This window comes from Rhizopus delemar, genomic scaffold (assembly GCF_000149305.1).
Source record: "Rhizopus delemar RA 99-880 supercont3.13 genomic scaffold, whole genome shotgun sequence".
Classification (NCBI taxonomy): domain Eukaryota; kingdom Fungi; phylum Mucoromycota; class Mucoromycetes; order Mucorales; family Rhizopodaceae; genus Rhizopus; species Rhizopus delemar.
Window position 1 is genome coordinate 519,328 of NW_027137839.1, and position 23,743 is coordinate 543,070.

Below are 23,743 nucleotides of genomic sequence, written 5' to 3' on the forward strand. Positions count from 1 at the left end.
AAATTCTTTTGGACAATTTGCCACTGCAAACCATTTCCTTATCTTATTTACTGAAACAAAGCCAAGAAATCATCTATAATTGTAACAAAAAAAAAGAAAGAAAAAGAAAAGACTTTGCAATATGCGTAATAAATATGAATACAATGACATACGACTTAAAAAATCTCATAAGCAGGTAATTAATGGATTCTTTCGGACAAAGATCCCGTCAAAACTATAGCTTTCAGGTTTTGGAATAAGACATTAATGATGCCTTGTAATTAAAGTGATACCTAATGCTCTTTTCTCCTCTGAATATGCAAAAGACATTGAAGAAAAATCTTTTTTGCAGCTTTAATTCAAAAATAAAAGAAATCATACAATTCCATGAAATAGTTTTTGAATAAATTATCAGAGAGGACATACCCTACAAAGTACTACACATTTATTAGAAAGATAGTTGGAACAATTTTGTGGAGCAAAATACATTGCTAAGGGGTTACTCTAGTTCTTGAAAATCACATAAATTTATCTTTATTTTTCTGTTAAATAATGATGTTAAAATTACAAGCTCTTTGCTTGTTTTTTTGAATAAAGTTTTGTCACTGGCTTTACCCAATAGCTGTAAACTTTAATTAAAATGCTAATGTAAGAATAGGATATATCGCTGTAAAACGATCAGCAAAAAAAGGGGAGAATAATTTTTCATCTCCTTTTTTTTTACTTTACAAATATATAATTTTTCATTGGATCGCTCGAGAAAAAAAACAAGGCTTCGTAAGCTTATTTTACCTTTGCGATATTTATATGCCTCTGCGCACCTTTCTCCTTCCCCTCTCCCTTCCCCCTTTTTTTATTCATTTAGCAATTTGACTCCCATAGGGTAACTGTAGGAGTGGGCTTTCTTTTTTTTTTTTTTTTTTTTTTTTTTGGGAAAACGAGCAAAACAAAAGAAATAAACGTGTATAAGATATAAACAAAACTAGGACTTTTACTTTATTATTGATAATGTTATTTACACATATTTTGCTTTTGTTTTGAAAATGGATTATAAATACAAAAAAAAAAAAAAAAAAAAGAACTACTTGTACATGTAATAAGAAAACAAAAGAGAATGAGTGAGAGTGAGTGAGAGTGAGTGAGAGAGTGAGAAAAGAGAAGGAGATTAAGAGGACATGACCTTGTCTTGAAGAGCAAGTGATTTTCCATCGAATCACAGTAGTTTTGATACTTGATGATCTCATGCAATAAATAGTGAGACTTACTTTCCCAATTGGCCATTGCACGGTTTCCAAATTTACTGTTGCTAATACTGCTGCTGCTACTATTGTTGTTGTTGTTGCTGTTACTGTTACTGTTACTGTTGGAACCAGAGAAATAGAGTTCCATCTTGGGCTTAAGGTCACGGTGAAGATCAAGTTCGATACTCAGTTCACGTACATATTTGGAGAGAGCATGATATTGAGCGCTTTCATCAAGAAGGCTACTCATCATAGGTGGACTAGGTGCTTGCCATTCATGAATCGTCATAGTTTCATTCATCTTGTTATCCAAACAGGGTCCCCATCCATATTCCATTGAGCTCACGCCACTAGCCAAGGGTCCTTTGCTTTCACGAGCGGCCCAGTAGTTGCAAGTAGAGACCCATTCATGAACCTGTTCATCCGAGCCAACTTGAAAGAGATATACAGCACCATTGGATTGCTGAAGAGCAAAGGCATGTTGTCGTTGACGACTATAGCCAGATGGGAGAGCGCTAGCAAGAGCATGCTTGAGATCGATGCAGCCGATTATTTGAGCACGAGAGAGCCAATCTCCACCACCAACCACAGTCTCACTGGCATTCATGCTGCTACTATGACTGCTACAATCAGATATACAAGAGGCAGAGTCAGATAAAGAAGATGAACGACTAGCAAGGTTGCGAAGGCGGTGAGCGGGATTGCGTCGACGTTGGCTCTCTACTTGGCTGGAAGACTCAAGCTTATACATGCGGAGCTGGCTACGATCAATGACCATGAAGCATTCCTTCCAGTCACGATGCTTGGCTTTTTGGTTTGTCTTTTCCAAGAGATGCTTACGTACAACCATGCCTTCCTTATAGTAAGGCGCACTGCTAGTGTAGGTGGTAGGGAGCTCAGTGTAATGAAGTTGAGAAGCGATAGATTGGTATTGAACCATGGAAGTAGTAGAAGATTTGGTGGAGACAACTGATGGACAATGGATAGTGGATGTAGGGCTAGCAGGACGAGGAATGCTTATATCTTCTTCACATCGAGCGCTGCTATTGTTATTGCTTTTCCACATGATGGTACCAACGCTACGCTTGAGGGCTACGCTCACTCGGTTTCTATTGATCAGATTGTTACTGTCGCTACTTTTAATGACAATAGTGCTTGAGGGATTAGCGATCTGTTGTTGACGAATGCTTGTATACATTTGCTTCAGTAAGTTTCTAATCTCCATATCCCAAGACTTGGATCCTAAATTCCAAGAGGATATATTGTGAGGCATCGAGTCAACAGAAGGTGTATAACTAAGCGAGTTGGAGCTCGTACGGCTTTGATCACTGGGAGTACGTCGAAGACTAATACCACTGGTATGACAACGATCATGATCTAAATGGTCTTCTTCGGTGTATGCAGGGGCACCAGTCTGAGTATGAATGGCATTCATCGTGTTCTTGATGAATTCGGCACGAGTCATTTTTCTATAGTCGCCCTGGGCCACATGAAGATCAGTGTTTAAAAGTAAAAGCGAGTAGACAATAGAATAGACAACATCTAATAAAGTCAAGTTAGGCTCGGTGTTACACATACTCCTTTTTTTTTTTTGTTTTCATTTTATTTTATTTTATTTTTCTTTCACTTGTTCACACGCCCACGCCCACGCCCACGCCCACGCCCACACACACACACACACACACACTCTCTCTCTCTCTCTTTTTTTTTTTTTTTTTTTTTTTTTTTTTTTTTTTTTTTTTTCTTTTTCTTTCTTTCTCTTACCAATTGTGCCAAAAATACATTGTGAGTTACATTGAAAGTATCGATCAGCAAATTCATACAAGATACGATCAATTTGTTGAGTTTCTCCTTTAAGGTGAAGTTTGGAACATAATTTACGAAAGGCTTGTTCGAGCTTAATACCTTTAAAGTCAAAATGAGCCATATAGCATTTAAGGATAGCATGACTAGAGGCTTCACCATTACCGATCCATTCGACTACATTGTTCAAATTGTCATAAACAGTTTCGTCTTGATCCCATATACGTTGAGCATATTCAGCTGCGGTTGAATCCTTTTGATAACGTAAAGTAGAGGTAGAAAAGGAGGAGGAGGAAGAAGACATGAAAAGAGAATGAGCTTTAGGAGGTTCAGAGTACATTTCAATATCAGCAAAGTGACTGTTCAATTCCTGTTTAGGGGTAATCTCTTCACAACCCTTTCTCTTCTTAGTAAAGATAAGTCTATGTTGAATAGATAAAGAGGAGATTTTGGAAATTAATCGCCTAAGAGTCTATTTTTTCAATGTCAGCTTCAGTGTTACACTGCTTTGATCGCTTCCTTTGATTTTGCTTACTTTGACTTTTGATAATGATTTCTTTGGTTTGGATGAACAGATTGATAGAGAAAGTGGTGACTTGGTATTAATTGGCTTTAGTTGTTTGTCTTTAGTATATGTACAAGGAACACATAAGCTTTTGCTTTTACTAAAAAGTGCTAATGAACTAATGTCAAACATGACTGTAGCAAGAACTATAAGGTTAACGGGTGATAATATAGATGCCAACGTAATAAATAATAGCTCTGTGATGCTATATTGAACTTTCATTCGGTAAAGAAAAAGATATGGTATTTTTATTTTATTTTTTCTTTTCGGAAAGGAAACCGCCCTCTTTTTATAGGAATTCTTAATCTCCCCCCCCCTCCCCCCTTCCCCCCCCCCCCCTCTCTCTCTTTATTATCTTTTAATGCTTGCTTTATTCTTCATAAAGCACCTTTCTATTTGATTAATAATATAATACTTGGTATGTTTTATAAAATTTATATTGAAATCATCGACTACATCCACAGTATTATTTCATTTATATGAGAAAGAATAGTAAAATCAAGGTTTTTTTTTGGGGGGAATTATCAAACAATTATAAAAATGAGCGGGTAGATCACTTCCAGAAGATTATAAATGAAATAGAGGGGAGAGGGTAAGTATTGAAGAATAGAATAAGTGGCATTGGCACTACTTTTTATTATTATTTACTGTAACAATTTCATGGATATAACAAGAGCCTTTGGTATCTTTACTGTTTTCTATAATTAAAATCGTATGAAAATGAATGTGTTGTATAATCAATACAACCATATAAATGAATTTAGCTTAAAACAAAACAAAAACAAAAGAAAGTTTAGACGTGAATAGGAAAGCAAATGAAAACTAAAAAGTAAAGTTCGTTTTACATCGGATATGTCCACTGTAAAAATCAATGAAAGCAAGCGAAAGCATAAATAAGCTCTAATTATGAAAAGAGAGGAAGAGAGATTTTTTGGGGGGTTGGAGAGGGATGAAGAGAAAAGATCAAACAGGAACAGAAAGAGTAAGAGGAGGAGGGGGGAGAAGAAGCAAACAAAGTACTTGTCTATACAACTGACTGTAAATCGAAATAAGCTGCCTGATTTCTCGATGACTACCAGCTTTTGTATACAGGCAGTAAGGGCTAGCTATTTACATAAGGAGAGGAATAATGCATATCGATTTGAGTAGACTTGAGGTTTAGTACGAATTATATTTTTGGGGGAGAGGGGGAGGGATATGCTGTTTGAACATATAACGTTGTTCTCAAAGTGGCTTTCGATATTTAGTACAAAAATGGAAAAAAAAGAGAGGGAAAAAAAATCTTTTATTAAGCTTAATAAAGGGGTCTCATGCTTTATTTTGGTTAAGTTTCTCTCACAAAAAAAACATTACAAAGTATACAAATTATCGGTTTCTCTATTTTACTCTTTTCTTTTATATATATCTCTCTCTCTCCTATTCCTCAATTCATGATCATAGTTTTTATGCTCAGATCAACATTAATGACTGCAAATAACAATGAGAATTACCTTGGGAGAAAGAGGGGAGGGTGGAAAGGAGGCTATAGTCTGTGATTGCCAGTGACCACGATATGATCTTGCAGCTATTTACCATCTTTTTATTTATTAACTACGAAATAAAGAAACAATTTCTTTTCTAAAATTTCCAGTCTGAATAACATCCTTCAAATGGGTTGTTTATTTTGCTTCATGTCTCAAAGAGGTTTTCTTTGTAAATAAATCTTATCTTAATTTGTAAAGTATAAAGGAATCTATAATTTTAAGAACAATTGAAATGTAGTCGATTGAACATGCTAGTCAAGTTCAAATTTTCCCCTTTTAGGAGCGGCAAACTGCAGCATAGCATTGATGACCAATCTTTATTGGGAGTACTAAATAACCGAGAGAACACAGCAGTTGATGGTCCTAAAAATTAACATTATCGATAATAGGAAATTTCTAATGATACCAGAGGATTAAACACGCATCACCTTGAGAACAAGTGAGATGTGTATTAAAAAACAACTGAAAGCGTCTATACATATCCTCTATTTCTTAAGACATCACACAGAGAGATATTGTAAATATTTTAGAGTTAGCAGAGAAGAATTCAGACTGGAAATTTTAGAAAAGAAATTGTTTCTTTATTTCGTAGTTAATAAATAAAAAGATGGTAAATAGCTGCAAGATCATATCGTGGTCACTGGCAATCACAGACTATAGCCTCCTTTCCACCCTCCCCTCTTTCTCCCAAGGTAATTCTCATTGTTATTTGCAGTCATTAATGTTGATCTGAGCATAAAAACTATGATCATGAATTGAGGAATAGGAGAGAGAGAGATATATATAAAAGAAAAGAGTAAAATAGAGAAACCGATAATTTGTATACTTTGTAATGTTTTTTTTGTGAGAGAAACTTAACCAAAATAAAGCATGAGACCCCTTTATTAAGCTTAATAAAAGATTTTTTTTCCCTCTCTTTTTTTTCCATTTTTGTACTAAATATCGAAAGCCACTTTGAGAACAACGTTATATGTTCAAACAGCATATCCCTCCCCCTCTCCCCCAAAAATATAATTCGTACTAAACCTCAAGTCTACTCAAATCGATATGCATTATTCCTCTCCTTATGTAAATAGCTAGCCCTTACTGCCTGTATACAAAAGCTGGTAGTCATCGAGAAATCAGGCAGCTTATTTCGATTTACAGTCAGTTGTATAGACAAGTACTTTGTTTGCTTCTTCTCCCCCCTCCTCCTCTTACTCTTTCTGTTCCTGTTTGATCTTTTCTCTTCATCCCTCTCCAACCCCCCAAAAAATCTCTCTTCCTCTCTTTTCATAATTAGAGCTTATTTATGCTTTCGCTTGCTTTCATTGATTTTTACAGTGGACATATCCGATGTAAAACGAACTTTACTTTTTAGTTTTCATTTGCTTTCCTATTCACGTCTAAACTTTCTTTTGTTTTTGTTTTGTTTTAAGCTAAATTCATTTATATGGTTGTATTGATTATACAACACATTCATTTTCATACGATTTTAATTATAGAAAACAGTAAAGATACCAAAGGCTCTTGTTATATCCATGAAATTGTTACAGTAAATAATAATAAAAAGTAGTGCCAATGCCACTTATTCTATTCTTCAATACTTACCCTCTCCCCTCTATTTCATTTATAATCTTCTGGAAGTGATCTACCCGCTCATTTTTATAATTGTTTGATAATTCCCCCCAAAAAAAAACCTTGATTTTACTATTCTTTCTCATATAAATGAAATAATACTGTGGATGTAGTCGATGATTTCAATATAAATTTTATAAAACATACCAAGTATTATATTATTAATCAAATAGAAAGGTGCTTTATGAAGAATAAAGCAAGCATTAAAAGATAATAAAGAGAGAGAGGGGGGGGGGGGAAGGGGGGAGGGGGGGGGAGATTAAGAATTCATATAAAAAGAGGGCGGTTTCCTTTCCGAAAAGAAAAAATAAAATAAAAATACAATATCTTTTTCTTTACCGAATGAAAGTTCAATATAGCATCACAGAGCTATTATTTATTACGTTGGCATCTATATTATCACCCGTTAACCTTATAGTTCTTGCTACAGTCATGTTTGACATTAGTTCATTAGCACTTTTTAGTAAAAGCAAAAGCTTATGTGTTCCTTGTACATATACTAAAGACAAACAACTAAAGCCAATTAATACCAAGTCACCACTTTCTCTATCAATCTGTTCATCCAAACCAAAGAAATCATTATCAAAAGTCAAAGTAAGCAAAATCAAAGGAAGCGATCAAAGCAGTGTAACACTGAAGCTGACATTGAAAAAATAGACTCTTAGGCGATTAATTTCCAAAATCTCCTCTTTATCTATTCAACATAGACTTATCTTTACTAAGAAGAGAAAGGGTTGTGAAGAGATTACCCCTAAACAGGAATTGAACAGTCACTTTGCTGATATTGAAATGTACTCTGAACCTCCTAAAGCTCATTCTCTTTTCATGTCTTCTTCCTCCTCCTCCTTTTCTACCTCTACTTTACGTTATCAAAAGGATTCAACCGCAGCTGAATATGCTCAACGTATATGGGATCAAGACGAAACTGTTTATGACAATTTGAACAATGTAGTCGAATGGATCGGTAATGGTGAAGCCTCTAGTCATGCTATCCTTAAATGCTATATGGCTCATTTTGACTTTAAAGGTATTAAGCTCGAACAACCCTTTCGTAAATTATGTTCCAAACTTCCCCTTAAAGGAGAAACTCAACAAATTGATCGTATCTTGTATGAATTTGCTGATCGATACTTTCAATGTAACTCACAATGTATTTTTGGCACAATTGGTAAGAGAAAGAAAGAAATAGAAAAAAAAAAAAAAAAAAAAAAAAAAAAAAAAAAAAAAAAAAGAGAGAGAGAGAGAGTGTGTGTGTGTGTGTGTGTGTGGGCGTGGGCGTGGGCGTGGGCGTGGGCGTGTGAACAAGTGAAAGAAAAATAAAATAAAATAAAATGAAAACAAAAAAAAAAAAGGAGTATGTGTAACACCGAGCCTAACTTGACTTTATTAGATGTTGTCTATTCTATTGTCTACTCGCTTTTACTTTTAAACACTGATCTTCATGTGGCCCAGGGCGACTATAGAAAAATGACTCGTGCCGAATTCATCAAGAACACGATGAATGCCATTCATACTCAGACTGGTGCCCCTGCATACACCGAAGAAGACCATTTAGATCATGATCGTTGTCATACCAGTGGTATTAGTCTTCGACGTACTCCCAGTGATCAAAGCCGTACGAGCTCCAACTCGCTTAGTTATACACCTTCTGTTGACTCGATGCCTCACAATATATCCTCTTGGAATTTAGGATCCAAGTCTTGGGATATGGAGATTAGAAACTTACTGAAGCAAATGTATACAAGCATTCGTCAACAACAGATCGCTAATCCCTCAAGCACTATTGTCATTAAAAGTAGCGACAGTAACAATCTGATCAATAGAAACCGAGTGAGCGTAGCCCTCAAGCGTAGCGTTGGTACCATCATGTGGAAAAGCAATAACAATAGCAGCGCTCGATGTGAAGAAGATATAAGCATTCCTCGTCCTGCTAGCCCTACATCCACTATCCATTGTCCATCAGTTGTCTCCACCAAATCTTCTACTACTTCCATGGTTCAATACCAATCTATCGCTTCTCAACTTCATTACACTGAGCTCCCTACCACCTACACTAGCAGTGCGCCTTACTATAAGGAAGGCATGGTTGTACGTAAGCATCTCTTGGAAAAGACAAACCAAAAAGCCAAGCATCGTGACTGGAAGGAATGCTTCATGGTCATTGATCGTAGCCAGCTCCGCATGTATAAGCTTGAGTCTTCCAGCCAAGTAGAGAGCCAACGTCGACGCAATCCCGCTCACCGCCTTCGCAACCTTGCTAGTCGTTCATCTTCTTTATCTGACTCTGCCTCTTGTATATCTGATTGTAGCAGTCATAGTAGCAGCATGAATGCCAGTGAGACTGTGGTTGGTGGTGGAGATTGGCTCTCTCGTGCTCAAATAATCGGCTGCATCGATCTCAAGCATGCTCTTGCTAGCGCTCTCCCATCTGGCTATAGTCGTCAACGACAACATGCCTTTGCTCTTCAGCAATCCAATGGTGCTGTATATCTCTTTCAAGTTGGCTCGGATGAACAGGTTCATGAATGGGTCTCTACTTGCAACTACTGGGCCGCTCGTGAAAGCAAAGGACCCTTGGCTAGTGGCGTGAGCTCAATGGAATATGGATGGGGACCCTGTTTGGATAACAAGATGAATGAAACTATGACGATTCATGAATGGCAAGCACCTAGTCCACCTATGATGAGTAGCCTTCTTGATGAAAGCGCTCAATATCATGCTCTCTCCAAATATGTACGTGAACTGAGTATCGAACTTGATCTTCACCGTGACCTTAAGCCCAAGATGGAACTCTATTTCTCTGGTTCCAACAGTAACAGTAACAGTAACAGCAACAACAACAACAATAGTAGCAGCAGCAGTATTAGCAACAGTAAATTTGGAAACCGTGCAATGGCCAATTGGGAAAGTAAGTCTCACTATTTATTGCATGAGATCATCAAGTATCAAAACTACTGTGATTCGATTGAAAAATCACTTGCTCTTCAAGACAAGGTCATGTCCTCTTAATCTCCTTCTCTTTCTCACTCTCTCACTCACTCTCACTCACTCTCACTCATTCTCTTTTGTTTTCTTATTACATGTACAAGTAGTTCTTTTTTTTTTTTTTTTTTTTGGATTTATAATCCATTTTCAAAACAAAAGCAAAATATGTGTAAATAACATTATCAATAATAAAGTAAAAGTCCTAGTTTTGTTTATATCTTATACACGTTTATTTCTTTTGTTTTGCTCGTTTTCCCAAAAAAAAAAAAAAAAAAAAAAAAAGAAAGCCCACTCCTACAGTTACCCTATGGGAGTCAAATTGCTAAATGAATAAAAAAAGGGGGAAGGGAGAGGGGAAGGAGAAAGGTGCGCAGAGGCATATAAATATCGCAAAGGTAAAATAAGCTTACGAAGCCTTGTTTTTTTTCTCGAGCGATCCAATGAAAAATTATATATTTGTAAAGTAAAAAAAAAAAAAAGGAAAACAAAAAAAGGAAAACAAAAGAAGAGTCCCTTGTAATCAAGCCATCTCCTTCTCTCAGTCTATGCTCTCTATGGAGGCACATAGAGTGAATCTCGAAAAAAAAAAAGGAAGCGATAAATCATTCTCCCCTTTTCTCTCAGTCATGGTATAGGCATCTATTAATTCAAAAAGGTATCGACTTCATTACTATAGGCCTTGATTGAATAGATTTATATTTAATTCTTAAATATTTACTGTTTAATTTCTATTGTAAATACAAGATGTTAAGCATGGCTAATTAATATATGTGTTCATAGTAACTTGTTATTTATAGTTATGAACTTAATCAAGGAACATTCTGTCACTAATTTTAGCTTTCTAAATACATTTAATCAATTGGATACTTTACGTTTTTTAAAATTAAATTCTTTCGAAAATGTGTACCGATTTGTTTCTTCCCATTTAATGGTAATGCGGTCTTATTTTGACAAGTGATGTCCTTTCTACATATTCATTATCTAGCCCAGTTTGTTTTTATTCAATTCTCAAGTCTCCAAAAAACAAAAACAAAAAAAGCAAATGCTATACGGATATCAAAACTGAAATAAAAAGGATAGAAATAAAGGGCTCAAACAAAACAAAACTATTGAAAAAAGAAACCATGCTGTTTACTATGTAAAGTAACAAATTATTAGAATATTCGAGGGGTATTTTATCCATAATACTCGACCATTTTAAGCAATTCTTTTGTTTTCAATTCATCGATGATGTTTCTAAAAAGAAGGGGTAGCATTGATAAGCCCTCATTATTCATCCACGAGAGGAAAGGAGCAGTAAAGCTAAGGTCCGGTTTTAATTGTGTTTTATAATAGTCTAATAAGGGAGATAACTTGCTAAAGATCAATCATGACATAAGAAAATTTTTACTATATTAACACTGTAAATAATGTGAATCAATACAAAGCATCATTCCTAATTTTCCTTCATCGTTACCTGAAGCAAGCCCTAAGATACTACCGACGAGTATGAAAATTAAGAATAAATAGTAGTATTTAGATTATAGCGTATATTCACAGCAGTTTTTGACTGTTAAATATAGAACAGTGGGGTTTTGCATAAATCTACACATGTATTGATTAAATGCTCAAAGGGAGGGCAAAATGCCTTTATTAGAAAAAGCGACGTAAGAGCTGTCATTCCTCTTTATATTACAATATTGTGAATTCTAGTAAATATAATTAAACAGATCGAATTCGATAACTGTAATGTTTACTATTTATTATAATTCTTATAAAGGACAAGCTATATTTGAATCTGTTTTGTTAGTTCTCTCTTTTACTTTAAATTTGGAGCAACTTTATAGCAGCCCTTCCCCTTATCCCTTTTTGTAGTCTATAAACATCAAAAAATATTGTGTCCCTTTTAATACCATCATCCGAGCAAAGTAAACACCTGTCAATTTTACGGAACTAGCATAAACTGCTGTCTCTTTCCTTTTGTTTAGGGATATTGTTAGATCATCTTCATAAAAAGCATGCTTCCAATTAAACTACCAGAAGCTATTCAAAAGAAAATCTTGGATGTTAATACTCATAGAATGGCCTATTATCATAAAGATATTATATGTTCACAATAGCCTTTGAATGTAATCACACTATTACTATTGTTTACAATCATAAACTAATCTTTGTAATTTGTATAGGCATCTGTCTTTCTCTCTAAATCAGAGATTCGCACAAAAAAAGAAAAAAATAAAAATAAAGTATATATTATAATATAAAATGGTAGAATGTTTGTGTATACTTTTAATCCTTCTTATCTCTTTCTTTTTTTATTTTACTCCTTTTTTAACTCACATATTTATTCGGAACAATTTTCCTGCAAAACAAAACAAAAAAAGCAAACAAAAAAGGTATTTGCATGAATTTTGAAGAAATATCTGCTACAGAAGAAGTGCTTTCTGCTGGAAAGAACAATGATCCCAACGAGAAACCTATGGAGACCCAAGAGGAACTAGGTATTAAAAGGTTTAGGCAATCAAATCGTGATGAGGAAGATGCAGAGAATATAGACAGGTATCAATTCGATACAGACGAAACAGACGTTGCTATTGTAAACAATATTGCAATCATTGAAGACAACCCTGATCTTCCAGTATTGACCGTTCGCTGTCTTCTAACAGGATTAGTAAGTTAAAATTAAAGATATGTAGCGAGAAATAGGGTTTTCTTAAAAGCAGTATGCAGATCCTTTCCATTCTTTCATCTTCTGTTTCGCAATTGATGCAATTCAAACCGGTGGCTAATAGTTTATCAAATATTTTTTTGCTAATTATTGCATACTTGGTATGTACAACTTGGTCTAAATGGTTACCACAGCACGGTTGGCTGAATCCAGGGCCATTTAACTACAAGGAACATACATGCATCTATATTATGGTCTCATCTGCCAACACTTCTGCATACGGCACTTTGGTATTAGCCACTCAAGAGCTTTATTTTCAAAGTACGCCAGGGGCTGCTGGTTCCATCTTCTTTTTGCTTGCCACACAGCTTATCGGTTACGGCATCGCCGGCCAACTTCGACCGTTTTTAGTATACCCATCTAATTTGATTTGGCCTACAACCCTTCCGCTTGTTTCCGTATTGAGTACATTCAACGTAAATAACGATGAGTCCAGAAAACGTACCCGATTTTTCTTTATTATTTTTGGTGCAATCTTTATATACGAATTTATCCCGCAATACATGTTCCCGCTTCTCGGTAGCATTTCAATCGTATGTTTTGCTAAACAAAACAGTCACTGGGTCCAGTATCTCTTTGGTGGCAGAAGTCCTAACGAAGGATTGGGCATTTTCACATTCTGTTTCGACTGGAATCTCTTAAATGGTATAAGCCCACTTGTTATTCCTTTTTGGGTCCAAATGAATGTTCTTGGTGGTATCCTTCTTATGTGGTTAGTCAGCCCTCTTGTATACTACTTTAATGTATGGAATGCTCAAAGCTTCCCATTTTTATCCAATGATATTTTTCAACTTTACCCTAATGGCACCTCTCGCCAATACCCACAAAGTCAAATGCTAAACAATGACAACACTGTCAATCAAACCGCCTTGGCCGAAATTGGTCCACCTGTATACTCTACTGTTTTTTCCATATCCTATGTTGTACTGAACATGGCGCTTACTGCTACCATTTCACATATTATTTTGTTCTACGGAAAGCAGATTTGGAGCACTCTTCGTGTTTTTACCAAAAATCGTAACTCAGATGATGTGGATATTCATATGAAACTGATGAAAAACTACCCAGAGGTCCCTCAATGGTGGTACTATGGTATCTTTATCGGTGGTGCTGCTGTTAATATCGGCATTGCCTATACCAATCACAGTGGATTCCCTTGGTGGGGAGCTATTGTTGCCATCGTGCTCTCAACTATACTCTCACTTCCACTCAACATGATTATTGCAATCACTGGTGGCGGTGTCGGTCTCAATGTTGCTGCAGAAATGATTGGCGGCTTTATATTGCCTGGACTTCCCGTTGCCAACATGTATTTCAAGACGCTTGGTTACAACACAATATCACAAGCCGGGGCCATGGCTAACGATCTCAAGATTGGCCACTATATGAAGGTTCCTCCCAGGATGACATTTATTTATCAAGTACTAGGCACCATCATAGGTGCGATTTTTAATTATATTATGAATAAGATTATTGTTGAAAGCAAGGCTGCCGTCCTGCTGCTTCCCAATGGAAATCAGTTCTGGAGCGGCACAAGTTTTCAAATAATGAACTCTGCGGCTATGACATGGGGAGCTATTGGTCCCATGGCTATGTTTGGTCCGCAGAGTCGTTATCACATTGTCTTGTGGGCATTTGTCATTGGATTCTTTTTACCGTTGCCAATCTGGTTATTGCATAAAAAATTTCCTCATGCCGGATTTCATTATATTAATATTCCCATGATTGCCAGTGGCTATTTGATAGTGCCTGGTGCTCCAACTTGTTGGATTACTGTCTCCTTTTTTATTGTTGCTTATTCACAATACTATGTTAAGCGACGCTATACAGCTTGGTTTGCAAAGAAAAACTATTTACTTTCAGCTGCATTGGATTCAGGTACTTCTGTTATGGTATTCTTGCTTTCTTTATCGGTGCAAGGTGGTGGTAATGGCATTACTATTCCATTTCCTACATGGTGGGGGAATAGACAGGATCTTTCTAACGAAGGGCTATTTATCGATATGTGTTGTGCTGAATGTAGTTAATAACAATCTTATTATACATAGTACATCCTTTTTTTATTTTCTTTTTGTTAACTTTAGATATGTTAGTATTGATCAAATAAAGAGTAACGATTATCAAAAGTAAAAATTAGTCTAATTAAATTTAGGTATTTATATTTTATTGGTTGAGTCGCTTGGTATTTTCTATTGTAAGCATTCTTCTAATCTAGATATTTTAGCAAACGCCATCTGTATTTATGACTATGAATACATTTTATTTTATTTTATTTTTTGTATGTCTGTTATAAATTATCTTTTAATTCTAGGAATTCCTCACTGCTTTGAATAAACTCACTACAATTTTATGAAAGATTAACAATATTTATGATATAAATTGTGGTTTCTGACAATAGAAAAAGAACTTGTTATTTTAGTTGACACTTATTATCAAAGAAGTATTGCTTATACAACACATACTCTGCCATGGTATGTTTACTTAAAGCGGATTGTACAGTGGCCGCTCTATTTAAGGATGTCCAAAATTTTTGGAATACCCACCCTTAAATAGAACATACCCTTAAATCGAAATTCGTAGCTGTTAAAAAATTGAAATCACTTAATATGTATTGTAGCTACATTATAGACATGTTTGTACAAAATGTTTCCACATAGGCCACTGTCGGTTGGTATAGATTTGGTGATTGTGTAATGACATTAACAAATCAAAGCTTGCTTAAGACTTGATCAAATTTGCTGGAAGGATAGTATACGAGTCGTAGACTCAAAATAATTTTGATGAGAATAAATATATGACATAACAAAAGTTCTTTTCTTTGTTTATAAAAAAATGTCTGATAATAAGTGTGTACGCCTTTTTTTCTCAAAAAATTGAGCTTTTGGGTCAAAAATGCTACTGGCCAGCTTAATCAAACAGAATTAGGTGAATGGGCTATGAAGAAATTCAATTTAGATCAACCACTTGCCCAACAGACTATATCAAGCATTCTCAAAAATGCTGAAACGTTATATAGTAATAATAATGTTGTCAATAGTGGCAAAAGTCTAACAACAACATGCTATCCTCAACTTGATGATGAAGTAGTAAAGCTTGTTGCAGACATGAACAATAACAATCTGCCAGTCAATCGAGACTCAATCCTTTGATATGTAAGACCTATTGCTTGAGTGAAGTATAGAATCCCTGAAAATGAAATTTCATTTTCTTCTGGATGGCTCACCAAACTTTTTAAGCGAATTGGAGTAAAATGCAGGCCAATGCATGGTGAAAGTGCCTCGGTAGACATCACTTCTGAAAACATTCAGAACGAATTGAGGAAGATAGAAGAACTTCTTGGACCATATGCTCCTGTAGATATCATGAAATTTGATGAAACAGGTTTATATTACCAGCAACCACCAAGGAGAGCCATATGTTCCGAGTCGTTTGATGGCCTAAAAAAAAAGTAAAGCTCGTCTAACAGTTGGATTGCTCTGTAACTCGAATGGGACTTACAAAGGGTAACCAATTGTTATCGGACAACACAAGAGCCCCAAATGTTTTAAAACAAGAGCTAATTCGTTATCCATGACAGTAATTGGAAAAAAAAAAAAAAAAAAAAAAAAAAAAAAAAAACATGAAATTGAATATCATTATTCTACTAATGCTTGGATGACAACATACGTGAAAAAGTTAAATGTTGCCTTTGGAAGACAGAATCGAAAAATTGCTCTTCTTTTCGATAATGCGTCCGTTCATAAAATAAGAATTCTGCTCAACAATATCGAATTGATATTTCTCCTAGAAAACACGACTAGCAAGCTACAGACTCTTGATGCAGGTAGCCTATTATTTGTTGATAAAATGCTATATAAACTGTCTTTTTGTTTTACAGCTTCCTCAGTAATATTTTGTATACACAGGAATTGTTGACAACTTTGAGGCACACTTCCGAGCCTAGCAGTACGACCGTGCTTTATGTCTGTATATCAGTAAAAAGTTGGATAATCCGAATGCTTACAAGATGGATCAAGCTCAAGCTATGTTTTTTCTAGCTAATGCATGGCTTAAAGTAAAACCAGAAACAATAAATGAACTGCTCTCAGATCTCCCCAGGAACTTTGACAACAAAGTTACTGATGCTAGCCAGTTGAACCTTGAAGCAGATAAAAGCGAGATGATAGTATGTTATACAACAAGTGCTGCTAATAATGAAGAAACGGCAGAAGGCAACGTAGATGAAACAGAAAAAAATGATAATACAGAGCAAGATGAGCAACGTGTCGATATAGTAGAGTGTAAAAAACGGTTGAGAGAAGCCTATGAAACCATTCTCATGTACAAAGTTCCTTTGGACGATCTTGGTCATAAATTACACCACCGAATTCGAATGAGATTGGCTGAATTAAATAAGTCAAAAGAGCAAGCAGATCTTTGATCTTATTTTACAAAGTAAAAAATTTATTGTTAGAGTGCTCTAAAAAACTAGCACTTATAAATTTTTTTTTCTATTTAGTAGTAAAAAATATTTGCGTTGCACCCATAAATAGAATGATGGTAGAGTGGTATTTATGCTGGGGACCTTTGCCGTTCTTTAGATATATACCCATAAATAGAAAATACCCTTAAATCGAACATCCTTAAATAGAGCGGCTACTGTAAATATAATATTTTCAAAAACGTTGAGGCACTGGTCTAATAAGTTTGTATTCTGTCACTCGTTAGGTTGTCTTTATCAAATATTGTTAACGTTATTCATCCTGACTCTTATGGAATTTTAGAAAATATTGACGAAGAAAGAAATGAAGGCTGTCGACAACGTGAATGTAAAGCTGTACGTGGGATTGTCGGATGAAGATAAGAAGATATTGAAGAAGGTGCTGAAAAGGTACACCCCAAAAGAACAAGTCTGTCTTGAAAACATCATTGCTTACAACGACTTTTTGGTTATAGTGGAGGTGCTGAGGACGATACCGACAGTATGATTATTGAGATTTGAAGGAGCAACTCAAACTTAGGGAAGAAGGCTCAAAGAACAGTGACGCATACAAGTTGCTCAACATCCTCAGATGCATGTAAGTAACAGAATATTAAAATTTGAAAATAGTCTACATTAACGAATTCATTACACAATAGTATTGAAAATGTTGAAGACTACTCAGAAGCTGATAGTGAGTTGACATCATACCGACACTGCGCAAAACTCTTAGATTGTCTTTTTTGTGGAACGGAACTGAAAATACTGGAGTATGTTGAAGTTTTGCACATGTAGTAAGTGCAATGCTAATTGATTATGAATCTGTTAAAATCTAATGGTGAGCCTGGTTGTTTGGCTGCAAAAGAGCAGATGATCGTAAATCATTTTTTGTTTCCTTTTTCCGGAGAAAATGTCTTGTCGACTTGCGCCATAAGAAAAATTGATGCGATCGTTGTGACAAATTTAAAAAAACAAAAAGTTGAATTGTCGACGAATGAGTGGAAGAAAAACTGTGTAAGCTCTACCACAGCCATGAAGCAGCAATCCAAAAATTTGCGAACAAACTTGTCGATATTGAACCAATTGAATCGAAAATACAGCATAAAAGCGAAGAATGTGGTGGCTATGGATTTTATTGGTAAGTATTTACTAAAGCGATCAAGTATATTTTAGGCTTTAACGATAATGACAACAATTTTTACAAATAGGTAGTGCCGGCTACATGTATAGCTTAGAAGAAAAAAAAGGAGTATATGTTGCAAATCTGATCGAAGAACTTTCCCTCTCCACGAACAAGAAAGCGATTAAGCATGTCTCAGAGACTATCAATACACTTTTTAAGTTCAAGATAAGATAATTTCAATAATTCTTTAGTTCACAAAACTCATTATTTTCCAACTTCAAAGAATCACTTGGAAAAACTGGCTGCCGAAGCTACAGAAGGTTTTGAAGTGAGATTACCAGCGTCGAGATTGAAAGGTGTTACTAGATTAAGAGTACATCATGAGGAGGCTCCCTGTGAAGTCCCTCGTGTTATGTTCTCGCCAAAGTCAAAAACAAAAAGAAAGCTGAATCAAGATGCCCATTAAAAATACTATATAAATATGCAACTTTTCTCAGAGTACAAAATGAAATTCATTAAAGTGTTTGCTTTTTTTTTTTAATATTATTGAGGCTTTCGAGAGCCATAGGCGTTTTCTGTTAACCTTTTCCCTTTGGACCTCAGACTACCTAATGTTTATTTCCCTATACATGTTTCATACTTGTGGCCCCTAAGCAAAAACGATTGTAGCATTGGGCATCAATAATTGAATTTGAGACTCTACTGAAGAAGTGAAGAACTTTACATCGAGGCAAAGCTATATATAGTTGTATTTACCCGTCTTGGATTGATCCTCCGTATCCGATGCAGGAAGTAGAAAGAATTTTTGTAGGCTAATCTTCAGAGAAGAATATATTTTATTATAAAAAACGGGCCAATCTAATTGGGCATTATTTTACGTGACTTCTTCTTTGCTGTTGAATATAGCATCATCTGTTGACCAATTGTTGTTACATCAGCAATGGGGTTGAGATACGGACGAAGAGCTGTATTATCGATAATATCAAATTAGTCTTTCTCTTCGACTAAATTAATAATGCTAAAAATATCCTGTTGAACCTGTGTCTTGAGAATTTTTAAGTAGCAATGAGACAGCGTCTACTTTTGATAGGTTGGATTATTTTCCTACTGTACTAAACTAATAGTATACCTGTTAGTAATCCGTATGGTTTCTATGATCACTCTAAGTGATAAATTATCAACTGCTACAACTTAACCCCACTCTAAACATTTTTTCTATTTTATAATAATAAATATTGTCCGGTCCAGAATTGTTTTCTCCTCACCTTTTTAATTATTTCTCCATTATTTGTTAGATAACTTTATATATAAATTACATCAAACGAAAGTCTAGGTTACCGTATTAATGAATATTGCGTTTATATTTTTGTTTAAACGATATTATATATCGATATCATTTGATCAATTTTTTTTTTCTTTTTTTTTTTATTTTATCGTTTTTTAATTCAGACTAAGAAAAGTAAAGAAATTGATTTTTTATTAAATTAAACAAGTTTTTCCCAATTTGAACCTCCAGTTGCGGTAAAAAATTCCCGTAGTGAAGCATAGGGCGTCATTTTTTTTGGACCTTCACTTATGGTTCAAACGCTTCGCTGTTGGAAAAAACTTGCGCCTGCGGCGGGCGTCTTATAACCTACCGTCTTCGGCAGACACACCCTAACGGCTAGATTAGGGATAAAAACATTATCAGCTAAAAGCTCGATTCTTTTTGTCATTTTGGCCAAGAATATTTGACCATGCCAAGTAATTAAACTAGGCGGTTAGATCTTACATATGCATTTGTCTTGTGTCTCTTCTAAAGATTTCAGCTGAGTATGATTGAAGCAGTTGATAGCTATGCCATATTCCATTTGTGGCCGAACTATTTGAGCATAGAATCGAGACCATAGGAACTTGGAGAATCCAGATGGGCTTACCCCAATAGAAGGTAGGACATTCATCGTAGACATGGCTTTGAAAATATTGCTTTGAACAAGCTTCTCCGGATCAAGATGGCCGTCTGGTTTGAAAGGTATTCCTATGTAAGTAAAAGTTGTTGCTTGCGGTAGAACTTGGCCATAGATCGCATATTCTATTGTCTGTGGTTGGTTATCCAAAATGTCGCATTTTGAAGGATTCCACCGGTATCCCATTTGTATGCTATGTTCTTCGCATTTTCGTAGTAGGTCAACCATTGTTGATCTGTTAGCTATCAAAACCATATCATCCGCGTAAAATAAGCAATTCAAGAGTGGTGCTGAATATAAATGGTGTGTATCATCCTCTATAGCTTGATAGTGTAGGTATACCGGAAGTTGATTTATATATACCGAATAAAGGTAGGGCGAGAGGATGGATCCTTGGAGTACTCCAGTCTTTGGATGGAAACGCCTAGAAGTTGCATTTGAGAGGAGCACTTCTATCTGGACTTCGTCAAACAAGTTGTGTAGAAGACCTAGGAGTGGAGGGGATATATAAGGCTGTAAGACCTCCCATATATAGTTCCTGTTGACAGTATCATAGGCGGATTTTATATCCAGAAAGGCTAGTATGGGCTTGGTATGATAATGTGAACTCAGTATATGGCAGATTTCTGCAAAGCAAGGAGCTTGATCTATCGCACCACGTGATTCTCTGAAACCGCCTTGTGCAATGTCAAGTGGGTATCCGTTAGTTTGCAACCTATATTGTATGCAACGTTCCAAGACCTTTCTAAAGATAAAAGTTAGACTGATAGGTCGGTAGTTACTCGGTTCGTTAGTAGAGCCTTTTTTATATATCGGGACAACTTGAGCAACACGCCAAGATTGCGAGGTGTAAGACCACATCCAGCATAAACGGAAGAGCGAAAGAAGGAGCGGTGCCAGTAGATGTTGTATAGGTTGTAGTATTTCATTCCTGAGGTGATCTACGCCGGGTGCTTTCTTTGTTGGTAAGTTTCTAATGGTTTCTTGTATATCCTCTGCAGTAATTGGGCACTCTATCTCAAAGGGTAGAATTGGATTATGAATATTATTTCTTTGTACTTCCCTTAGTAGTTGTCCCGAAAAGATATTCTCTAGATGTGAAGCCATCATGTCTACAGCATGCTGAGGACCTTGAGGTGTAGAAAATGTTGGTCGTAGGGTGCGATGTTTACGGATACGACTGAGTTTAGAAATAGCTTTTGTGTACTCTCCAATTGCCATCTGATGACAGAACCTACGCCTGTTTTCTCGATGTCGTTGGTGAATAAGACGCCTCAGCGTTGCACGTGCTTGTTGGTATTGTAATCAGAAATGGAGTTTATTTAGACCGTATGCTTTACGCCGTTTCCTAAAGTAGTATTCTTTAGTCTCGTATGCTTGTCTCATTTCCGCTGTCCAAAAGTCTTTTAATGGGTCAGTTTGTTGGCCTATGCGTCCACAGATGTTATCCAGTGATATATATACTGCTTGGCAAATGTCATCATTTAGTTTTTCAATAAAATTTCTTGCTGACTGTTGATCATGAGGCTGTTGTTTATTGTTTTCGATCGACATTGATATGTTGTTGGCTGCATTTTTAAAACTTTGAATATATTGATTCCTTGTTTAGCATCCTGCAACTTTGTGAGTCTCCAAGTGGTACGTGGTTGCTGACTGTGGGTTTCTGGTAATATGTTGGGATGATATGAGAAAGACATCATCTTGTGTGCAGAATCCAAAAAAAGATCTTCCCGTATTGTTAGAGAAGGTTTACATAGTTCAGTATCGCTCATGAAGAAATCTATAATGCTGCTACCTTGGTGTGCTATAAAAGTGGGTTTTCCATATGCAAGACGTTGGTTCCATAAGATGAAATCGTGTTCTTGTAACCATCTATATATCGTATTTCCTCTGGGGTTTGTAGAGTTATATCCAGTATAAGATCCCATTCTTGCATTAAAGTCGCCATATAGGATAGTATGCTTGACATCGGGCGCTGTATGTGGTAAGGAATCCAGGACCTGACTGACGACTTGACTGTCGAGCGAGGAAGGAAGATAAATACAATGTACAAGAGTGTCTGCAATGATGAAGGAGAGTTTGTATTGGGAAATTGACATGTCGGCGTCGTTTAGTAGGTGATGAACATGATATGGACAGGTTGGGTTGATAAGAAGACTGATACCTTGATGACCCTTAGTAGCTAGAGGTTGTTGTTTGATACCATATGTGTGAAATTGTTTCCAGTGAATAGGGTATTTGTTAGGTGGCAAAAGCCAAGTTTCAGTAATAAGAAGAACCGAGGAAGATTGGGCAAGATGGAGTATTGGCGATATGGCCTGTTTTGCTAGGCCTGTGGTATTGAAGAGAGTAATAGTGATTGAACTCATATGGAGGTTGTATCATCCATAGGAGCCGTGGCTTGGTTTATGTCCTTAGTTTCTTCAAAGGTGCTCATCTGATCATCATCGGAAAAGAATATGTCGATATCTTGCTGTCTGTTTATTGTTCGTGTCGGCAAAGTTTCTTGTAAAAGTCGTTTGTTGATTCAGCCCTTTGAATAAAAGTATCGGGCAACGGCAAATTTAACTGGGGTTCGAATGTATTGTAGAGCTCTTTCAATGCGGTTACAATGGTGCATAAAAGCAAGATCTTCTCGCTCTGCAGGAGTGCGGTCAGCATATTTTGGATCACGAAGCACTTGTGGATTGCAAGGATTAAAGTCCTCTTTGATGGTTACTTTGAAGCGTTGTAGTTGTTGTCGGATCTCGTCTTCGTAATCATTGTGGATCAAAAGGGCGACAATGTTACGATCAGGGTAGTGTATGTCAATGATACGGCTATTATTAATACCCAATTTGCGCAAGCGAGAGCGGATCTGTCCAATGGGTACTCTAGCCTTTGTAGGCAAGTAGATATATTTAAATCCTTGGTTGGTAGAGGGTGACTGTAATAGACGCGCAGCCGCTTCTTGTCGTTGTAGTCGTCGTTGTTGTCGTTGAGCGGTCAATTGATCTTTAATTTGCTGAAGTTTTTCAGGTTGGTGCCATGGAGTTGATTGTAAAAGTGCTGTTGCAGCGTTCTGAAGAGGAGGAATCGCGGAAGGGTTCAAGTGGTTTGTGGTATTCGAGGTGTTGTTCTGTTGATTTAGTTGTTCCTCGAGGTGTGCTGTCTAGACTCGAAGTCGTTCAATTTCAGTTCTTGCGGAAGCTAATTCTTTTGTTAGTAGTTGGATCATGTTAAGGAGAGACTGTGAATCAGTTTGGCTGTTGTCGGTCTGTGCCACTTGGGATGACATAGCGCCTTGGAAGGATCCAGAAAATTCAGGATTCATCAATGTTTGCGTGTTTGCAGGAGTAGGCTGTATAGAATAAACAATGTTTAACATAGTTTTGGCTCGGAAGCTGCTACCGCAACCATTACAACGGAAAATGTGTTGTGGGGCTCAGGTTTATTAGAGCCGTTTCGGCGGAAAATACCCTTTTTTCACAATTAGGACATCTCAGAGATTTGCGATGGGTCTCGAAATAAGAAAGTAAGTAATCAATTTCATCCTGTGATAGGATATTATTAAGATTTTTCATGTTACTGTCGTTATTATTATCAGGTTTAATAGAGCCTGGAGGCATAGTTAATGTTCTTTTAATGTTTTATTATTGTTCGTAGTGTGTGTAACGTATAAATTCACGAAAAAGGACAATTATTTTTATGAAAACGCCAATTTCCACAGGTTTGACTGTATCACAAAAACATATCAATGCTAATGTAAGTATTTGAAAGGCAAAAAGCAGCTTTATACTTGATTAAAGAGAGAAA

The 23,743-nt window shown here is 36.1% G+C and overlaps 6 protein-coding genes across 6 annotated transcripts; 2 read left to right on the plus strand and 4 right to left on the minus strand.

Moving 5' to 3' along the window:
- Positions 1-1,144: 1,144 nt before the first annotated feature.
- Positions 1,145-2,685, minus strand: RO3G_14056 (uncharacterized protein; the record flags this gene model as incomplete). The annotated part of the gene is made up of 2 exons (XM_067668640.1): positions 1,145-1,164; positions 1,245-2,685. The coding sequence occupies 2 exons, from the start codon at positions 2,683-2,685 to the stop codon at positions 1,145-1,147; spliced, it is 1,461 nt and encodes a 486-aa protein (XP_067524741.1).
- A 5,510-nt stretch (positions 2,686-8,195) lies between these two features.
- On the plus strand, positions 8,196-9,737 carry RO3G_14057 (uncharacterized protein; the record flags this gene model as incomplete). Its single annotated transcript, XM_067668641.1, has 1 exon — positions 8,196-9,737. The coding sequence occupies one exon, from the start codon at positions 8,196-8,198 to the stop codon at positions 9,735-9,737; it is 1,542 nt and encodes a 513-aa protein (XP_067524742.1).
- A 2,359-nt stretch (positions 9,738-12,096) lies between these two features.
- Positions 12,097-14,447, plus strand: RO3G_14058 (OPT family small oligopeptide transporter; the record flags this gene model as incomplete). Its single annotated transcript, XM_067668642.1, has 2 exons — positions 12,097-12,363; positions 12,555-14,447. 2 exons carry the CDS (start codon positions 12,097-12,099, stop codon positions 14,445-14,447), a joined length of 2,160 nt encoding a protein of 719 aa, XP_067524743.1.
- Positions 14,448-15,620: 1,173 nt separating this feature from the next.
- RO3G_14059 (uncharacterized protein) lies at positions 15,621-15,992 on the minus strand (the record flags this gene model as incomplete). The annotated part of the gene is made up of 3 exons (XM_067668643.1): positions 15,621-15,771; positions 15,813-15,857; positions 15,919-15,992. 3 exons carry the CDS (start codon positions 15,990-15,992, stop codon positions 15,621-15,623), a joined length of 270 nt encoding a protein of 89 aa, XP_067524744.1.
- Positions 15,993-19,447: 3,455 nt separating this feature from the next.
- Positions 19,448-19,951, minus strand: RO3G_14060 (uncharacterized protein; the record flags this gene model as incomplete). The annotated part of the gene is made up of 2 exons (XM_067668644.1): positions 19,448-19,452; positions 19,774-19,951. The coding sequence occupies 2 exons, from the start codon at positions 19,949-19,951 to the stop codon at positions 19,448-19,450; spliced, it is 183 nt and encodes a 60-aa protein (XP_067524745.1).
- Positions 19,952-22,475: 2,524 nt separating this feature from the next.
- RO3G_14061 (uncharacterized protein) lies at positions 22,476-23,315 on the minus strand (the record flags this gene model as incomplete). The annotated part of the gene is made up of 2 exons (XM_067668645.1): positions 22,476-23,066; positions 23,106-23,315. The coding sequence occupies 2 exons, from the start codon at positions 23,313-23,315 to the stop codon at positions 22,476-22,478; spliced, it is 801 nt and encodes a 266-aa protein (XP_067524746.1).
- Between the last annotated feature and the right edge of the window lie 428 nt (positions 23,316-23,743).